The sequence below is a fragment of the Oncorhynchus tshawytscha genome, linkage group LG12 (genome assembly GCF_018296145.1).
Source record: "Oncorhynchus tshawytscha isolate Ot180627B linkage group LG12, Otsh_v2.0, whole genome shotgun sequence".
Lineage (NCBI taxonomy): Eukaryota > Metazoa > Chordata > Actinopteri > Salmoniformes > Salmonidae > Oncorhynchus > Oncorhynchus tshawytscha.
Genome location: NC_056440.1, coordinates 17,963,284 through 17,983,674, shown reverse-complemented (window position 1 = coordinate 17,983,674; position 20,391 = coordinate 17,963,284). Strand labels below are relative to the sequence as shown.

At 44.4% G+C, this 20,391-nt stretch overlaps 1 protein-coding gene across 1 annotated transcript in view; it reads left to right on the top strand.

Annotated features, from left to right (window-relative positions):
* LOC112262641 (protein patched homolog 1-like) overlaps window positions 1–20,391 on the top strand; it is a 152,568-nt gene that overhangs the window by 73,239 nt on the left and 58,938 nt on the right. Inside the window, 5 exon segments of the mRNA XM_042331416.1 lie at window positions 583–730; window positions 6,113–6,244; window positions 7,841–7,996; window positions 11,506–11,604; window positions 13,874–13,999. Of these exon segments, the coding sequence (XP_042187350.1) occupies window positions 583–730; window positions 6,113–6,244; window positions 7,841–7,996; window positions 11,506–11,604; window positions 13,874–13,999 (661 nt within the window).

The window sequence follows — 20,391 nt, the reverse complement described above, 5'->3', positions numbered from 1 at the left end:
GGTTCGGGGAAGGCCCCTTAGTTCCAGTGAAGGCAAATCTTACCGCTACAGCATACAATGACATTCTAGATGATTCTGTTACTTTGTGGCAACAATTTGGGGAAGGCCCTTTCCTGTTTCAGCATTACAATGAACCTGTGCACAAAGTGAGGTCCATACAGAAATGGTTTGTCGAGATCGGTATGGAAGAAGTTGACTGGCCTCAATCCCATTGAATACCTTTGGGATAAATTGGATCGCCGACTGTGAGCCAGGTCTAATCGCCCAACCTCACTAATGCTCTTGTGGCTGAATGGAAGCAAGTCCCCACATCAATGTTCCAACATCTAGTGGAAAGCCTTCCCAGATGAGTGGAGGCTGTTATAGCAGCAGAAGTGGGACCAAGTCCATATTAATGTCCATGATTTTGGAATTAAATGTTTGACGAATGAAATGTTTCCACATACTTTTGGCCATGTTGTGTTTATCTATATACGCATTTAGGAAATTCTACCTCGACCCCATTTTCATATCATACGACCCCTAGTTTGGGAACTGCTGCTCCAGTTTATCTGACGTGTTTTCTCTGTCGTGTGTGTGTAGTGCCCAGGCGTTACAGACCATGTTCCAGCTGATGACCCCTAAGCAGATGTTTGAGCACCTGAAGGGCTATGAGGACATGTCCCATATCAACTGGAACCAAGACAAGGCCGCAGCCATACTGGAGGCCTGGCAAAGGAAATACTCAGAGGTAATGCTGTATGTGTTTGTGTGTGTGAGTGTACAGTGGGGTAAACTGTACTAGGAGCCATACAGAGTGTACTGTAAAAACATGCTGTGTAGAGAGAGAGAGAGGGGCATTCCTAACTATGGCAGACCTAATGTGCACATTCCAGCCCCTATCCTCCCGTCCTCCTCCCCTTCCTCTCCCCCCTCTGCCTTCCCTCCCCCTCAGTCCAGTTGCTCCTGTGTGGGCCTAAGAGGGAGATGGGAGAGGACGGGAGGAAACGGTCCCTCTGCCCTAGTTTGGAGGCAGCACTAGCAGCAGCGTATGATATAATGCACTATGGCTGTGATAGTTTCAAGAAGGCCCTAGCAATGCATTGAATATGCATCATGGTTTTCTCCATCCTGGTAGGGTGCACATTTTAGTTTCAGCCCAGCATTAACAGATGTGGAGTCTGGGCCCCCCAGTAAATCCCATGTCCCCTATCTGAAGCTGAAGTCTGGGCCCTCCAGTACAGCCCATGCCCCCTATCTGAAGCTGAAGTCTGGGCCCCCCAGTAGGCCCCGTATCTGAACTTGCAACCTGGCTTACCCCATATGTAAGCCTGGTCCTCCAGTAGAGAGTGGTCCCAGTAGTGGTGTGTGGCGGTGGGTTAGAGTTGGGGGCTGTGCAGGGGAGAGCAGGACATCTGGAAAACATCAAGCTGGCGCTGAATCTTTTGAGCACACACGCACGCACAATCTCTTTCCCAGCTGCAGACCCATTGGTGGCTCACGTGTGACATCAACTGGTCTTTGTTTTTTAAGGTCTTAACCCCTGCTCCATACGATATGACCCTGTGTGTGTGTGTGTGTGTGTGTGTGTGTGTGTGTGTGTGTGTGTGTGTGTGTGTGTGTGTGTGTGTGTGTGTGTGTGTGTGTGTGTGTGTGTGTGTGTGTGTGTGTGTGTCAGCCATTCATTTTTGGGGCCCAGTGTTCAGTGTGAGGGAACAGGTGTGATCATTTGTTTGAGAGAACTGTGCTTTTATCAATCTCTTCTAACCATCAGGGGCACAGACCACACATCTACTGTGTGTGGTGTGTCCATGCATGCTTGCATGTGTGTGTGCGTATGTGTGTGTGTGCTTCTATGCTTGTGGGTTTGTCAATGAAATAGTGCTCTGGTAAGCATCAGTGAAAGAGTCCAGAGAAGCATTGAGTTTTATAATGTGTGTATCTGTGTGTGTGTGTTTATCAAGGTCACAGCTGCAGTACTGTACTATCTTAGAGCCTCTCCTACTCACCCTGTAGAGTTGTTAGCTTTTACATCATTTACACCATCCAACCTGTTATTTAGCTGACACTCTCTCTCCCTCCTCTCGCCCTCTCTCTCCCCCCTCTATCTCTCTCTCTCTCTCTCTCTCTCTCTCTCTCTCTCTCTCTCTCTCTCTCTCTCTCTCTCTCTCTCTCCCCCTCTCTCTCTCTCTCTCTCTCTCTCTCTCTCTCTCTCTCTCTCTCTCTCCCTCCTCTCTCTCTCTCTCTCTCTCTCTCTCCCTCCTCTCACCCCCTCTCTCTCTTTATCTCTCTCTTTCTCTCTTTATTTATTTATTTCTCTCCCTCCCCTTCTCTCTCTCTCTCCCTCCTCTCCCCCCTCTCTCTCTCTCTCTCTCTCTCTCTCTCTCTCACCCCTCTCTTTATTTCTCTATCTTTAAGCTCTCGCTCTCTTTATCTCTCTCTTTATCTCTCTTTATTTCTCTCTCTCTTTATCTCTCTCTTTATTTCTCTCTCTCTTTATCTCTCTCTCTTTATTTCTCTCTCTCTCTCAATTCAATTCAATTCAAGGGGCTTTATTTGGAAATGTGTTAACATTGCCAACGCAAGTGAAGTAGATAATATACAAAAGTGTAATAAACAACAAATATTAACAGTACACATTACACATACAGAAGTTTCAAAACAATAAAGACATTACAAATGTCATATTATATATATATATATATATATATATATATATATATATACATACAGTGTTGTAACAATGTACAAATGGTTAAAGTACACAATGGCGTTTGTTCTTCACTGGTTCCCCTTTTCTTGTGGCAACAGGTCACAAATCTTGCTGCTGTGATGGCTCACTGTGGAATTTCACCCAGTAGATATGGGAGTTTATCAAAATTGGATTTGTTTTCCAATTCTTTGTGGATCTGTGTAATCTGAGGGAAATATGTCTCTCTAATATGGTCATACATTGGGCAGGAGGTTAGGAAGTGCAGCTCAGTTTCCACCTCATTTTGTGGGCAGTGAGCACATAGCCTGTCTTCTCTTGAGAGCCATGTCTGTCTACGGCGGCCTTTCTCAATAGCAAGGCTATGTTCACTAAGTCTATACATAGTCAAAGCTTTCCTTAAGTTTGGGTCAGTCACAGTGGTCAGGTATTCTGCCACTGTGTACTCTCTGTTTAGGGCCAAATAGCATTCTAGTTCGCTCTGTTTTTTTGTTAATTCTTTCCAATGTGTCAAGTATTTTTTTTCCTCATGATTTGGTTGGGTCTAATTGTGCTGCTGTCCTGGGACTCTGTGGGGTGTGTTTGTGTTTGTGAACAGAGCCAGAGGACCAGCTTGCTTAGGGGACTCTTCTCCAGGTTCATCTCTCTGTAGGTGATGGCTTTGTTATGGAAGGTTTGGGAATCGCTTCCTTTTAGGTGGTTGTAGAATTTAACGGCTCTTTTCTGGATTTTGATAATTAGTGGGTTTCGGCCTAATTCTGCTCTGCATACATTATTTGGTGTTCTACGTTGTACACGGAGGATATTTTTGCAGAATTCTGCATGCAGAGTCTCAATTTGGTGTTTGTCCCATTTTGTGAAGTCTTGGTTGGTGAGCAGACCCCAGACCTCACAACCATAAAGGGCAATGGGCTCTTTGACTGATTCAAGTATTTTTAGCCAGATCCTAATTGGTATGTTGAAATTTATGTTCCTTTTGATGGCATAGAATGCCCTTCTTGCCTTGTATCTCAGATTGTTCACTGCTTTGTGGAAGTTACCTGTGGCGCTGATGTTTAGGCCGAGGTATGTATAGTGTTTGTGTGCTCTAGGGCAACAGTGTCTAGATGGAATTTGTATTTGTGGTCCTGGCGACTGGACCTTTTTTGGAACACCATTATTTTGGTCTTACTGAGATTTACTGTCAGGGCCCAGGTCTGACAGAATCTGTGCAGAAGATCTAGGTGCTGCTGGTGTCCCTCTTTGGTTGGTGACAGAAGCACCAGACCATCAGCAAACAGTAGACATTTGACTTTGGATTCTAGTAGGGTGAGGCCGGGTGCTGCAGACCTTTCTAGTGCCTGCCCCAATTCGTTGATATATATATATATGTTGAAGAGGGTGGGGCTTAAGCTGCATCCCTGACTCACCCCACGACCCTGTGTGAAGAAATGTGTGTGTTTTTTTGCCAATTTTAACCGCACACTTGTGGTTTGTGTACATGGAATTTATAATGTTGTATGTTTTACCCGCAAAACCACTTTCCATCAATTTGTATAGCAGACCCTCGTGCCAAATTGAGTCAAAAGCTTTATTGGGGGCAACAAAGCATGAAAAGACTTTGCCTTTGTTTTGGTTTGTTTGTTTGTCAATTAGGGTGTGTAGGGTGAATACATGGTCTGTTGCACAGTAATTTGGTAAAAAGCCAATTTGACATTTGCTCATTACATTGTTTTCATTGAGTCAATGTACGAGTCTGCTGTTAATGATAATGCAGAGGATTTTCCCCAAGGTTACTGTTGACGCATATTCCACGGTAATTATTGGGGTCAAATTTGTCTCCACTTTTGTGGATTGGGGTGATCAGTCCTTGGTTCCAAATATTGGGGAAGATGCCAGAGCTAAGGATGATGTTAAAGAGTTTCAGTATAGCCAATTGGAATTTGTTGTCTGTATATTTGATAATTTCATTAAGGATTCCATCAACACCACAGGCCTTTTTGGGTTGGATGGTTTTATTTTGTCCTGTAACTCATTCAAGGTAATTGGAGAATCCAGTGGGTTCTGATAGTCTTTAATAGTTGATTCTAAGATTTGAATTTGATCATGTATATGTTTTTGCTCTTTATTCTTTGTAATAGAGCCAAACAGATTCGAGAAGTTGTTTACCCATACATCTCCATTTTGGATATATAATTCTCCGTGTTGTTGTTTGTTTAGTGTTTTCCAATTTTCCCAGAAGTGGTTAGAGTCTATGGATTCTTCAATTACATTCTCTCTCTCTCTCTCTCTCTCTCTCTCTCTCTCTCTCTCTCCCTTTATTTCTCTCTTTTATCTCTCTCTCTATATCTCTCTCTTTCTCTCTCTTTATTTATTTATTTCTCTCTCTCTCTTTCTCCTTATTCTCTCTCTCTCGCTCTCTCTCTCTCATTCTCTCCCTCTCTTTATCTCTCTCTTTATCTCTCTCTATCTCTCTCTCTTTATTTATTTCTCTCTCTCGCTCACTTTATTTCTCTCTTTTATCTCTCTCTATATATATCTCTCTTTATCTCTCTTGTTATTTATTTATCTCTCTCTTTATCTCTCTCTCTCATCTCTCTCTTTATCTCTCTCTCTTTATTTCTCTCTCTCTCTCCCCCTCCTCTCTCCCCCTTCTCTTTCTCTCTCTCTCTCTCTCTCTCTCTCTCTCTCTCCCTCTCTCTCTCCCCCTCCTCTCTCTCTCGCTCTCTCTCTCTCTCTCCTTATCTCTCTCTCTTTATTTATTTCTCTCTCTCTCCCCCTTCCCTCTCTCCCTCCCTCCTCTCCCCCTCTCTCTCTCTCTCCCCCTCCCCTCTCTCCCCCTCCCTCTCTCCCTCCCTCTCTCCCCCTCCCCACTCTCTCTCTCTCCCCTCTCTCTCTCCCTCTCTCTCTCCCTCCCCTCTCTCCCTCCCTCCCTCTCTCCCCCTCCCCTCTCTCCCCCTCCCCTCTCTCCCTCCCTCTCTCCCCCTCCTCTCTCCCCCTCCCCTCTCTCCCTCCCTCTCTCCCCCTCCTCTCTCCCCCTCCCCTCTCTCCCCCTCCTCTCTCTCCCCCTCCCCTCTCTCCCTCCCTCTCTCCCCCTCTCCCCCCCCCTCTCCCCCCTCCCCTCTCCCCTCCCTCTCTCCCCCTCCCCGCACTCTCTCTCCCTCTCTCTCTCTCCCTTTCTCTCTCCCTCCCTCTCTCCCCCTCCCCTCTCTCCCCCCCCCCTCTCCCCCTCTCCTCTCCTCTCCTCTCCTCTCTCCCCCCCCCCTCTCTCCCTCCTCTCCCTCTATCCCTCTCTCTCCCCCCCCTCCCCCTCTCTCCCTCCTCTCTCTCTCTCTCTCTCTCTCTCTCTCTCCCCCCTCCTCTCTCCCTCTCTCCCCTCTCTCCCCCTCCCCTCTCTCCCCCTCCTCTCTCTCCCCCTCCCCTCTCTCCTCCCTCTCTCCCCAGGTGGTAAAGCAGAGTGTAGCAGCCAACTCGTCTCAGAAAGTGTTGACGTTTACCACCACCACTCTGGAAGACATCCTCAAGTCTTTCTCTGATGTCAGCATCATACGAGTGGCCAGCGGCTACCTGCTCATGGTGAGACTGACAACACACACCTGGGGCTCAACACACTTAAAACCTGTTGAGGATCTTGAGTCCCAATTGGGAACCGGCCCTCCCACCGTCAGCTGGAATGTGGCGCATGGAACGCAAAAAATATTCTTAAAAATATTTAACCTCCACACATTAACAAGTCCAATAGCTCAAATGAAAGATAAACAACTTGTTTATCTACCCAGCAAGTCAGATTTCTAAAATGTTTTACAGCGAAAACATAGCACATATTTATGTCAAACCACCACCGAAGACACACCGAAGACACAGCTAATTTCCATAGCCAAATTGAACAAAATATGCAATCACCAAACGCAGGATTAAAAGAAAAATAATTTCACTAACCTTTTGAAATCTTCATCAGATGACAGTAATATAACATGTTACACAGTACATTTGTTTTTTTCAATAATATGCTACATATATCCATAAATCTCTGTTTATAATGACGCATTGTTCAGAAAATGCTACTCAAATGTCCGGAGAAATGACGATAGCTCCGGCAGATGCCGTCAGCTAACAAGGAATACACATCATAAACTTTGACTAAATATGCATGTTCTACATATATATAGAAAGATACACTTCTTCTAAATGCAATCGCTGTGTTACATTTATTTTTAACGTTACAGATTTCGTTCACTATGTAATAATATGAGACGGCGCTCAGAAATTAGCATTATGGCTCCTCAGAACCACAGATTATGAGTCCACAGAAACCCATAATAAACACATAAATATTCCCTTACCTTTGCTGTTCTTCCATCAGAAGACGTGAAAGGGTTTATACTTACCAAAAACAGCTTTAGTTTTGAAGTCTGTGTCTTTCGGTGATCAAACTCGACATATTCCGGTTGAAATGCGGCCAAAAAGTTGAGTGGATGCGCACCAAAACGTCGAAATTACATATTATATGTCGACTAAACTTGTCAAACTATGTTCAGAACCAAGCGTTAGCATGTTATCTAGGTTCACAGCAATCCTGAGGACGATCAGAAACACACGCGTCGTTTAATCAATCTTGGAAGAAAGACATCACCCGAGCAGAGCGCGCATGAGAGTAACCTGTTTTTTCGCGTGACCGAAAGGTTTCGGCCCGCCAAAACTCTCGTGAGCGCGCGATTCTCACAATGAGAAGCCCCATTGAAAGCAGACATCGCGCTGAAGACATAGAAACTGTTCCCAGGACTGTAGGTGCTTGGGAAGGGTGGGGGCGATGACGTCAAAGTTGGGCCAACTTTTATGATGACAAGAGAGAGTTTGGGAGAATTAGTGCCCTGAGAGTTCTGCTTTACATAGAGACATAATTTAAACGGTTTTAGAAGCTTTAGAGTGTTTTCTATTCAATAATTATTATTATATGCATGTATTAGCAATTTTTGACAGATTCTTTTTCTGTTTACTATGGGCACGCAATTCCTCCAAAGGGGGCAGTAATCAGCCCTATCTTTAACAGGTTTTAATCAACTATACCTCTGTGTGTGTGTGTGTGGCAAGTGTGTGTGGCAAGTGTGTGTGTGCAAGTGTGTGGGTAAGCATGTGTGTGTGAGCATTAACATGCTCTCTCTCTCTGTGTAGTTGGCCTATGCCTGTCTGACCATGCTACGCTGGGACTGTGCTAAGTCTCAGGGAGCCGTTGGACTGGCTGGTGTCCTGTTGGTGGCGCTGTCTGTGGCTGCAGGCCTGGGGCTCTGCTCTCTGCTGGGTATATCTTTCAACGCTGCCACCACACAGGTAGCACACACACACAGGCTAACGCACCCACACAACATACAACACACACACCCACAACCACAACACACACACACACAGGCTAACGCACCCACACAACATACAACACACACACCCACAACACACACACACACAGGCTAACGCACCCACACAACATACAACACACACACCCACAACACACACACACACAGGCTAACGCACCCACACAACATACAACACACACACCCACAACACACACACACACAGGCTAATGCACCCACACAACATACAACACACACACCCACAATACATACACACACAGGCTAACGCACCCACACAACATACAACACACACACCCACAACACACACACACACAGGCTAATGCACCCACACAACATACAACACACACACCCACAACACAAACACACACAGGCTAACGCACCCACACAACATACAACACACACACCCACAACACACACACACAGGTACATACATTAACTTTGGGGAAATATAGTCAAGACGTTGACAAGGTTATAATGATTTTTAATTTAAATAATTATTGTGTCCTTCAAACTTTGCTTTTGTCAAAGAATCCTCCATTTGCAATATTTACAGCCTTGCAGACCTTTGGCATTCTAGTTGTCAATTTGTTGAGGTAATCTAAAGAGATTTCACCCCATGCTTCCTGAAGCACTTCCCACAAGTTGGATTGGCTTGATGGGCACTTCTTACATACCAAACGGTCAAGATGCTCCCACAACAGCTCAATAGGGTTGAGATCCGGTGACTGTGCTGGCCACTCCATTATAGACAGAATACCAGCTGACTGCTCCTTCCCTAAATAGTTCTTGCATAGTTTGTAGCTGTGCTCTGGGTCATTGTCCTGTTGTAGGAGGAAATTGTCTCCTACTAAGCACCGTCCACACGGTATGGCATTGTGTTGCAAAATGAGGTGATAGCCTTCCTTCTTCAAGATCCCTTTTACCCTGTACAAATCTCCCACCTTACCACCACCAAAGCGCCCCAGACCATCACATTGCCTCCACCATGCTTGACAGATGGCCTCAAGCACTCCTCCAGCATCTTTTAATTTTTTTCTGCGTCTCATGAATGTTCTTCTTTGTGATCCGAACACCTCAAACTTAGATTCATCTGTCCATAACACTTTTTTTCCAATCTTCCTCTGTCCATTGTCTGTGTTCTTTTGCCCATCTTATTTTTATTTTTTTATTGGCCAGCCTGAGATATTGCTTTTTCTTTGTAACTCTGCCTAGAAGACCAGCATCCTGGAGTCGCCCCTTCACTGTTGACGCTGAGACTGGTGTTTTGTGGGTACTATTTAATGAAGCTCCCAGCTGAAGACTTCTGAGGCGTCTATTTCTCAAACTAGACACTCTAATGTACTTTTCTTTTTGCTCAGTTGTACACCGGGGCCTCCCACTCCTCTTTCTATTCTGGTTAGGACCAGTTTGTGAAGTTCTGTGAAGGGAGTAGTACAATTGTGGCCAAAAGTTTTGAGAATGACACAAATATTAATTTTCACATAGTTTGCTGCTTCAGTGTCTTTAGATATTTTTGTCAGATGTTACTATGGAATACTGAAGTATAATTACAAACATTTCATAAGTGTCAAAGGCCTTTATTGACAATTACATGAAGTTGATGCAAAGAGTCAATATTTGCAAAGTCAATATTCGCCCTAGAATGCTGTCAATTAACTTCTGGGCCACATCCTGACTGATGGCAGCCCATTCTTACATAATCAATGCTTGGAGTTTGTCAGAATTTGTTGGTTTTTGTTTGTCCACCCGCCTCTTGAGGATTGACCACAAGTTCTCAATTGGATTAAGGTCTGGGGAGTTTCCTGGCCATGGACCCAAAATATCGATGTTTTGTTCCCCAAGCCACTTAGTTATCACTTTTGCCTTATAGCAAAGGGGCTCCATCATGCTGGAAAAGACCATGTTCGTCACCAAACTGTTCCTGGATGGTTGGGAGAAGTTGCATTCGGAGGATGTGTTGGTACCATTCTTTATTCATGGCTGTGTTCTTAGACAAAATTGTGAGTGAGCCCACTCCCTTGGCTGAGTATCAACCCCACACATGAATGGTCTCAGGATGCTTTACTGTTGGCATGACACAGGACTGATGGTAGCGCTCACCTTGTCTTCTCCGGACAAGCTTTTTTCCGGATGTCCCAAACAATCGGAAAGGGGATTCATCAGAGAAAATGACTTTACCCCAGTCCTCAGCAGTCCAATCCCTGTACCTTTTGCCGAATATCAGTCTGTCCCTGATGTTTTTCCTGGAGAGAAGTGGCTTCTTGCTGCCTTTCTTGACACCAGGTCATCCTCCAAAAGTCTTTGCCTCACTGTGCGTGCAGATGCACTCACACCTGCCTGCTGCCATTCCTGAGCAAGTTCTGTACTGGTGGTACCCCGATCCCGCAGCTGAATCAATTTTAGGAGATGGTCCTGGCGCTTGCTGGACTTTCTTGGGCGCCCTGAAGCCTTCTTCACAACAATTGAACCGCTCTCCTTGAAGTTATTGATGATCCGATAAATGGTTGATTTAGGTGCACTATTAATGGCAGCAATATCCTTGCCTCTGAAGCTCGTTTTGTGCAAGCAATAATGACGGCACGTGTTTCCTTGCAGGTAACCATGGTTGACAGAGGAAGAACAATAATTCCATGCACCACCCTCCTTTTGAAGCTTCCAGTCTGTTATTCAAACTCAATCAGCATGACAGAGTGATCTCCAGCCTTGTCCTCATCAACACTCACACCTGTGTTAACTAGAGAATCACTGACATAATGTCAGCTGGTCCTTTTGTGGCAAATGCAGTGGAAATTTATTTGGGGGATTCAGTTAATTTACATGGCAAAGAGGGACTTTGCAATTAATTGCAATTCATCTGGTCACTCTTCATAACATTCTGGAGGTTATGCAAATTGCCATCATACAAACTGAGGCAGCAGACTTTGTGAAAATTAATATTAGTGTCATTCTCAAAACGTTTGGCCACGACTGTACACAGCGTTGTATGAGATCTTCAGTTTCTTGGCAATTTCTCGAATGGAATAGCCTTAATTTCTTAGAACAAGAACAGACTGACGAGTTTCAGAAGGCCATTTTGAGCCTGTAATCAAACCCACAAATGCCGATGCTCCAGATACTCAACTAGTCTAAAGAAGGCTAGTTTTATTGCTTCTTTAATCAGGTTTCAGTACGCCTATGTAGATATTCCATAAAACAAATCTACGGTTTCTAGCTACCATAGTAATTTACAATATTAACAATGTCTACACATATTTCTGAAAATTTGATGTAATTTTAATGGACAAAAAAAATGATATTTCTAAAAGAAGGATATTTCTAAATGACCCCAAACTTTTGATGTGTTACCTACACTACCGTTCAATCAGTCGAAGGTTACAAACTCTGCCTCCTGCACATACTGTATTTCAGACTTCGGTAACACATCACACACACAGACTGACTAACTGGTGTGCATGTGCGTGTGTGTTTCAGGTGCTTCCGTTCCTGGCACTAGGTGTAGGTGTGGATGATGTGTTTCTCCTGGCCCATGCCTTCAGTGAGACGGGACAGAACAAGAGGATCCCATTTGAGGTGAGACACAACAACAACACTATGCTTCCACACCACACTGATCACTGTGGGTATGGCTTCTTCAACCCCTGCCTGCAGGGACTAGTCTGAGAGCTAATCTGCGACCAGTTTTGCCTTTATTTAAAGCATAATGAATATGATTGTATGAACAGGGGGCACCTGATCCTAGATCAGCATTCTAAGACACTTTTTAGATATGGGCTCTGGGGAAGATTGAAAATAAACCTATCCATACCCTTCCCTCTCTCCCTCTCTCTGTCTCCCCCTCCTCTTATCCCTCACCTAGACGAATGTGTCTGAGCCTGTCTGTGCCTATGATGCAACATCAGACGCACACACATGCACAAAAATACACACACACAGACAGATATTCAAATGTCTATAGGAGTGTACTTTGTATACACTAATGCATAGGATGTGGGCTCTTGAGGTCTGGGATACTAAAACAGTTTGTAGAGTGTGTGTGTGTGTTCCTGCGTGTGTGTGTGTCTGTGTGTGTGTGTGTGTGCCTGCGTGTGCCTGCGTGTTCCTGCATGTGTGTGTGTGTTTCTGTGTAGAAGGGGAAACACAGACACGTATTTACTTGTTTTCCCCCTGATCTCTTTCCTCTCTCCCCAGATGAACAGTAAACAGAGATGAACCTGATCTCTTTCCTCTCTCCCCAGATGAACAGTACACAGAGATGACCCTGATTTCTTTCCTCTCTCCCCAGATGAACAGTACACAGAGATGAACCTGATTTCTTTCCTCTCTCCCCAGATGAACAGTACACAGAGATGAACCTGATTTCTTTCCTCTCTCCCCAGATGAACAGTAAACAGAGATGAACCTGATCTCTTTCCTCTCTCCCCAGATGAACAGTAAACTGAGATGACCCTGCTTTCTTTCCTCTCTCCCCAGATGAACAGTACACAGAGATGACCCTGATTTCTTTCCTCTCTCCCCAGATGAACAGTAAACAGAGATGAACCTGATCTCCTTCCTCTATCCCCAGATGAACAGTAAACAGAGATGACCCTGATCTCTTTCCTCTCTCCCCAGATGAACAGTAAACAGAGATGAACCTGATCTCCTTCCTCTATCCCCAGATGAACAGTAAACAGAGATGAACCTGATCTCCTTCCTCTATCCCCAGATGAACAGTAAACAGAGATTAACTTGATCTCCTTCCTCTATCCCCAGATGAACAGTAAACAGAGATGAACCTGATCTCTTCTGTCTGACACGTCCTCATCACTCCACACGCGCTAGCGTTGGGTGACGTCAACCTTTGTCCTGTCATGATGATGTACTCATGAAACATTGTGATATATGATAGCCCTCTATTGGCTCCAATATCTATATATTTTTCATTTTGCACTGCTTTGGTGGAATTCTCTGCTCTGTCTATCTTAAATTCCTCTTGCGTTCTGCATATAACATATTTATTGAAATAGGCTATAGCAAACAGTAGGGATAGGCTAGTTACTAGGAATGCCACAGACGTGGTATTTACTGTGTGGCACCAGCCATGTACCAAATAGCCTAAACCATCGTCTGTCACATCACAATGTCGTCACCGTCAAAAGGTTGGCTGCCTATCATCGTTCATAATCCTCACCCAACCCTAACAAACATAGTGTGAGTGTGTTTCTGCGTAGCTCCATTCGGGGCAGATAGGGCTAAGACGGGATGAACTGTGTTTTGTGCGTGCAGAACTTTAGTGAGATGTGTGTGAGCATTGTGTTTTTGATCTTAGCGTGTGTATAATAACTGTTAACCCAGAAGTCAAATCTTGCGTGATTAACTACTGTGTTCATACATGTTAAAAATGAAGGGTTCCACCCTCCTAAAAGGAAACTCTCAACCAAAGAGTAGGTAGAAAGTTGTTTTCTTTCCTCTAAAAAGCCACACAAGCTGCATGCAGTCTTTGTACTCATGAGCTTAGTAAGGTGTCATGGAGAGATAAGAGCAATGTATTCCATTCCTAAACACAACCCTACGAAACACCTGAGGCAGACACCTGTCATATATCTTAATCCAATCAAACACTTGCCTTAAGATCAAGTTGGAAGTTGGAACATACTAAGATGTTTTGCAGCTGTTGATATCTCCCTCGGAATGCTCTGCAATATATTTTATTATCATATCATCGGCGTCATGATGCATCTCCTCTTGCAATATGTTGTGTTTTGTAGCCCTCTATCTGAACAGGTTGAAATTCTAAGGGATTTCTCTGTCTTTATCTCTCTTCATCTTTATCTCTCTCTCTTTATCTCTGTGTGTGTAGGACCGTACAGGAGAGTGTTTGAAGAGGACAGGGGCTAGTGTAGCTCTCACCTCCATCAGTAACGTCACTGCTTTCTTCATGGCAGCTCTCATCCCTATACCTGCCCTACGAGCCTTCTCTCTACAGGTACCTGTGTGTGTGTGTGGTTGTGCTGCAGATGTGTGTGTGTGGTTGTGCTTGTGGTTGTGCTGCAGGTGTGTGTGTGGTTGTGGTTGTGTTGCAGGTGTGTGTGTGTGGTTGTGCTCATGGTTGTGTTGCAGGTGTGTGTGTGTGGTTGTGCTCATGGTTGTGTTGCAGGTGTGTGTGTGGTTGTAATGCAGGTGTGTATGTGGTTGTGCTCATGGTTGTGTTGCAGGTGTGTGTGTGCTTGTGCTCGTGGTTGTGTTGCAGGTGTGTGTGCGTGCTTGTGCTCGTGGTTGTGTTGCAGGTGTGTGTGTGTGGTTGTGCTCGTGGCTGTGTTGCAGGTGTGTGTGTGTGGTTGTGCTCGTGGTTGTGTTGCAGGTGTGTGTGTGTCGTGGTTGTGTTGCAGGTGTGTGTGTGTGTGGTTGTGTTGCAGGTGTGTGTGTGTGGTTGTGTTGCAGGTGTGTGTGTGTGTGTGTGTGGTTGTGTTGCAGGTGTGTGTGTGTGGTTGTGTTGCAGGTGTGTGTGTGTGGTTATGTTGCAGGTGTGTGTGTGTGTGTGTGTGTGTGTGGTTGTGTTGCACGTGTGTGTGTGTGGTTGTGTTGCAGGTGTGTGTGTGTGCTTGTGCTTGTTGTTGTGTTGTAGGTGTGTGTGCGTGCGTGCTTGTGCTCGTGGTTGTGTTGCAGGTGTGTGTGTGGTTGTGTTGCAGGTGTGTGTGTGTGTGGTTGTGTTGTAGGTGTGTGTGTGGTTGTGTTGCAGGTGTGTGTGTGTGTGGTTGTGTTGCAGGTGTGTGTGTGTGGTTGTGTTGCAGGTGTGTGTGTGTGGTTGTGTTGCAGGTGTGTGTGTGTGTGGTTGTGTTGCAGGTGGTGTGTGTGTGTGTGTGTGGTTGTGTTGCACGTGTGTGTGTGGTTGTGTTGCAGGTGTGTGTATGTGTGTGTGTGTGTGTGTGTGTGGTTGTGTTGCACGTGTGTGTGTGTGGTTGTGTTGCAGGTGTGTGTGTGTGTGCTTGTGCTCGTTGTTGTGTTGTAGTTGTGTGTGCGTGCTTGTGCTCGTGGTTGTGTTGCAGGTGTGTGTGTGTGTGTGGGTTGTGTTGCAGGTGTAGGTGTGTGGTTGTGTTGCAGGTGTGTGTGTGTGTGTGTGTGGTTGTGTTGTAGGTGTGTGTGTGGTTGTGTTGCAGGTGTGTGTGTGTGGTTGTGTTGCAGGTGTGTGTGTGTGTGTGGTTGTGTTGCAGGTGTGTGTGTGTGTGTGTGTGGTTGTGTTGCAGGTGTGTGTGTGTGGTTGTGTTGCAGGTGTGTGTGTGTGTGTGTGGTTGTGTTGCATGTGTGTGTGTGTGTGGTTGTGTTGCAGGTGTGTGTGTGTGTGTGTGTGTGTGTGTGTGTGTGTGTGTGTGTGTGTGTGTGTGTGTGTGTGGTTGTGTTGTGTGTGTGTGTATGCGTGTGTGTGTGTGTGTGTGTGGTTGTGTTGCAGGTGTGTGTGTGTGGTTGTGTTGTGTGTGTGTGTGTGTGTGTGTGTGTGTGTGTGTGTGTGTGTGTGTGTGTGTGTGTGTGTGTGTGTGAGTGTGTGTATGCGTGTGTGTGTGTGTGCGTGTGGTTGTGTTGCACGTGTGTGTGTGTATGTGTGTGTGTGTGTGTGTGGGTTGTGTTGCAGGTGTGTGTGTGTGTGTGTTTGTCAGGAGCTTTTTATTGACTTCATTCATCAAACTGAAACTTAGACCTTTTTTGTGGCCTGATTGGTGATGGGCCCAATATCTGTCCACCGAACCCAATCCTCTTCCTGGGGTCCAGCACAATGAAGGCAGTTTATACTATTTTAAAAACATTACAATACATTCACAGATTTCATAACACACTGTGTGCCCTCAGGCCCCTACTCCACCACTACCACATATCTACAGTACTAAATCCATGTGTACGTGTGTGTACAGTGCCTTGCGAAAGTATTCGGCCCCCTTGAACTTTGCGACCTTTTGCCACATTTCAGGCTTCAAACATGAAGATATAAAACTGTATTTTTTTGTGAAGAATCAACAACAAGTGGGACACAATCATAAAGTTGAACGACATTTATTGGATATTTCAAACTTTTTTAACAAATCAAAAACTGAAAAATTGGGCGTGCAAAATTATTCAGCCCCCTTAAGTTAATACTTTGTAGCGCCACCTTTTGCTGCGATTACAGCTGTAAGTCGCTTGGGGTATGTCTCTATCAGTTTTGCACATCGAGAGACTGAAATTTCTTCCCATTCCTCCTTGCAAAACAGCTCGAGCTCAGTGAGGTTGGATGGAGAGCATTTGTGAACAGCAGTTTTCAGTTCTTTCCACAGATTCTCGATTGGATTCAGGTCTGGACTTTGACTTGGCCATTCTAACACCTGGATATGTTTATTTTTGAACCATTCCATTGTAGATTTTGCTTTATGTTTTGGATCATTGTCTTGTTGGAAGACAAATCTCCGTCCCAGTCTCAGGTCTTTTGCAGACTCCATCAGGTTTTCTTCCAGAATGGTCCTGTATTTGGCTCCATCCATCTTCCCATCAATTTTAACCATCTTCCCTGTCCCTGCTGAAGAAAAGCAGGCCCAAACCATGATGCTGCCACCACCATGTTTGACAGTGGGGATGGTGTGTTCAGGGTGATGAGCTGTGTTGCTTTTACGCCAAACATAACGTTTTGCATTGTTGCCAAAAAGTTCAATTTTGGTTTCATCTGACCAGAGCACCTTCTTCCACATGTTTGGTGTGTCTCCCAGGTGGCTTGTGGCAAACTTTAAACAACACTTTTTATGGATATCTTTAAGAAATGGCTTTCTTCTTGCCACTCTTCCATAAAGGCCAGATTTGTGCAATATACGACTGATTGTTGTCCTATGGACAGAGTCTCCCACCTCAGCTGTAGATCTCTGCAGTTCATCCAGAGTGATCATGGGCCTCTTGGCTGCATCTCTGATCAGTCTTCTCCTTGTATGAGCTGAAAGTTTAGAGGGACGGCCAGGTCTTGGTAGATTTGCAGTGGTCTGATACTCCTTCCATTTCAATATTATCACTTGCACAGTGCTCCTTGGGATGTTTAAAGCTTGGGAAATCTTTTTGTATCCAAATCCGGCTTTAAACTTCTTCACAACAGTATCTCGGACCTGCCTGGTGTGTTCCTTGTTCTTCATGATGCTCTCTGTGCTTTTAACGGACCTCTGAGACTATCACAGTGCAGGTGCATTTATACGGAGACTTGATTACACGCAGGTGGATTGTATTTATCATCATTAGTCATTTAGGTCAACATTGGATCATTCAGAGATCCTCACTGAACTTCTGGAGAGAGTTTGCTGCACTGAAAGTAAAGGGGCTGAATAATTTTGCACGCCCAATTTTTCAGTTTTTGATTTGTTAAAAAAGTTTGAAATATCCAATAAATGTCGTTCCACTTCATGATTGTGTCCCACTTGTTGTTGATTCTTCACAAAAAAATACAGTTTTATATCTTTATGTTTGAAGCCTGAAATGTGGCAAAAGGTCACAAAGTTCAAGGGGGCCGAATACTTTCACAAGGCACTGTATAGTGCGTATGTTATTGTGTGTGTGTGTACGTGTCTGTATAGTGCATATGTTATCATGTGTGTGTGTGTGTATGCTTGTCTGTGCCTGTATTTGTGTTGCTTCACAGTCCCCGCTATTGCATAAGGTGTTTTTTACTGTTTTCTAATTTTACTGCTTGCATCAGTAACTTGATGTGGAATCGAGTTCCATGTAGTCATGGCTCTATGTAGTACTGTGAGGCTCTCATAGTCTGTTCTGGACTTGGGGACTGTGAAGAGACCTCTTGTGGCATGTCTTGTGGGGTATGCATGAGTGTCCAAGCTGTGCGCCAGTAGTTCAAACAGACAGTTCGGTGCATTCAACATGTCAATACCTCTCATAAGCACAAGTAATGATGAAGTCAATCTCTCCTCCATGTTGAGTCAAGAGATTGACATGCATATTATAAAAATGATCTCTCTGTGTACATCCAAGGGCCAGCCCTGCTCTGTTCTGAGCCAATTGCAAAGTCCCTTTTTGTGGCACCTGACCACACGACTGAACAGTAGTCCAGCTGCGACAAAACTTGGGCCTGTAGGACCTGCCTTGTTGATAGTGACCCTATTATGGCTAGGGGTTCCGCTAGGGGTTCCCCTCGACAACATCCACTGAAATGGCAGAGCGCGAAATTCATTCAAAGAAATATTTATTTAACTTTCATACATTCACAAGTGCATACACCAAATTAAAGCTTAACTTCTTGTTAAGAAGGCAGATCAGAGCTTTATTATGGGCAGACTTCTCTCCATTTTAGATACTGTTTTATCAACATGTTTTTGACCATGACAGTTTACAATCCAGGTTTAATCCAAGCAGTTTAGTCACCTCGACTTGCTCAATTTCCACATTATTTATTACAAGATTTAGTTGGGTTTAGTGAAATATTTGTCACAAATACAATGCTTTTAGTTTTAGAAATATTTAGGAGTAACTTTTTCCTTGCCACCCACTCTTGAACCAAGTGCAACTCTTTGTTAAATGTTGCGGTCATTTCAGTCGCTGTAGTAGCTGACGTGTATAGTGTTGAGTCATTTGCATACATAGACACACTGGCTTTACTCAAAGCCTGTGGCATGTCATTAGTAAAGATTGAAAAATGTAATGGGCCAAGACAGCTGCCCTGGGGAATTCCTAATTCTACCTGGATTATGTTGGAGAGGGTGTTCTTTAATGGAATCCTCTCCAACATAATCCAGGTAGCGAGGTGGTTAAAGGGGCAATCTGCAGTTGCTACATCCATTTTTGGAATTATAAATCTATCATATGTACAGTGGGGCAAAAAAAGTATTTAGTCAGCCACCAATTGTGCAAGTTCTCCCACTTAAAAAGATGAGAGAGGACTGTAATTTTCATCATAGGTACATTTCAACTATGACTGACAAAATGAGAAAAAAAATCCAGAAAATCACATTGTAGGATTTTTAATGAATTTATTTGCAAATTATGGTGGAAAATAAGTATTTGGTCACCTACAAACAAGCAAGATTTCTGGCTCTCACAGACCTGTGACTTCTTCTTTAAGAGGCTCCTCTGTCCTCCACTCGTTACCTGTATTAATGGCACCTGTTTTAACTTGTTATCAGTGTAAAAGACACCTGTCCACAACCTCAAACAGTCACACTCCAAACTCCACTATGGCCAAGACCAAAGAGCTGTCAAAGGACACCAGAAACAAAATTGTAGACCTGCACCAGGATGGGAAGACTGAATCTGCAATAGGTAAGCAGCTTGGTTTGAAAAAATCAACTGTGGGAGCAATTATTAGGAAATGGAAGACATACAAGACAACTGATAATCTCCCTCGATCTGGGGCTCCACGCAAGATCTCACCCCGTGGGGTCAAAATGATCACAAGAACGGTGAGCAAAAATCCCAGAACCACACGGGGGGACCTAGTGAATGATCTGCAGAGAGCTGGGACCAAAGTAACAAAGCCTACCATCAGTAACACACTACGCCGCCAGGGACTCAAATACTGCAGTGCCAGACGTGTCCCCCTGCTTAAGCCAATACATGTCCAGGCCCGTCTAAAGTTTGCTAGAGAGCATTTGGATGATCCAGAAGAAGATTGGGAGAATGTCATATGGTCAGATGAAACCAAAATATAACTTTTTGGTAAAAATTCAACTCGTCGTGTTTGGAGTTCAAAGAATGCTGAGTTGCATCCAAAGAACACCATACCTACTGTGAAGCATGGGGGTGGAAATATCATGCTTTGGGGCAGTTTTTCTGCAAAGGGACCAGGACGACTGATCCGTGTAAAGGAAAGAATGAATGGGGCCATGTATCGTGATTGGTGGATGACTAAATACTTTTTTTGCCCCACTGTATATGAAAAATATAATTTAGAAATGCCTCATGAGTTTAGTTCAGCAGTCGTACCTTATCAGAACCCAAAATACAATATTATTTTACTTCAATGTTTGTAAACAATGTACATGTAAACAAACACTGTATAGCCTCAAAACATGGTCAAAACTATAATTGTTTTATATTGGATGATCAGTCCTTGCATCCATAGCTCTTTCTATGCATTTGAGAGTGGTTACATTCCACCAGTCCCATCCCTCAGCTTTTTACTGAAACAGTGGCAGGGGGGCTTTAACTTCGTTATGGTTGTTTGTTATGGGGGGGGTTCTGATTTGACTCACATCTGTCATTAATCTGTGAAGAGAGGGAGGGGGATAGACAGAGAGAGACAGAGAGAGGGGGTGAGAGGCGGGGGAGTGTTAGAAGGGAAATAGTTATGTGTTTGAGAGATCAAACTTTTCTTTCTTCTCCTCTTCTCTCTCTCTCTTCTCTTCTCTTATCTCTCAACTGTGTGTG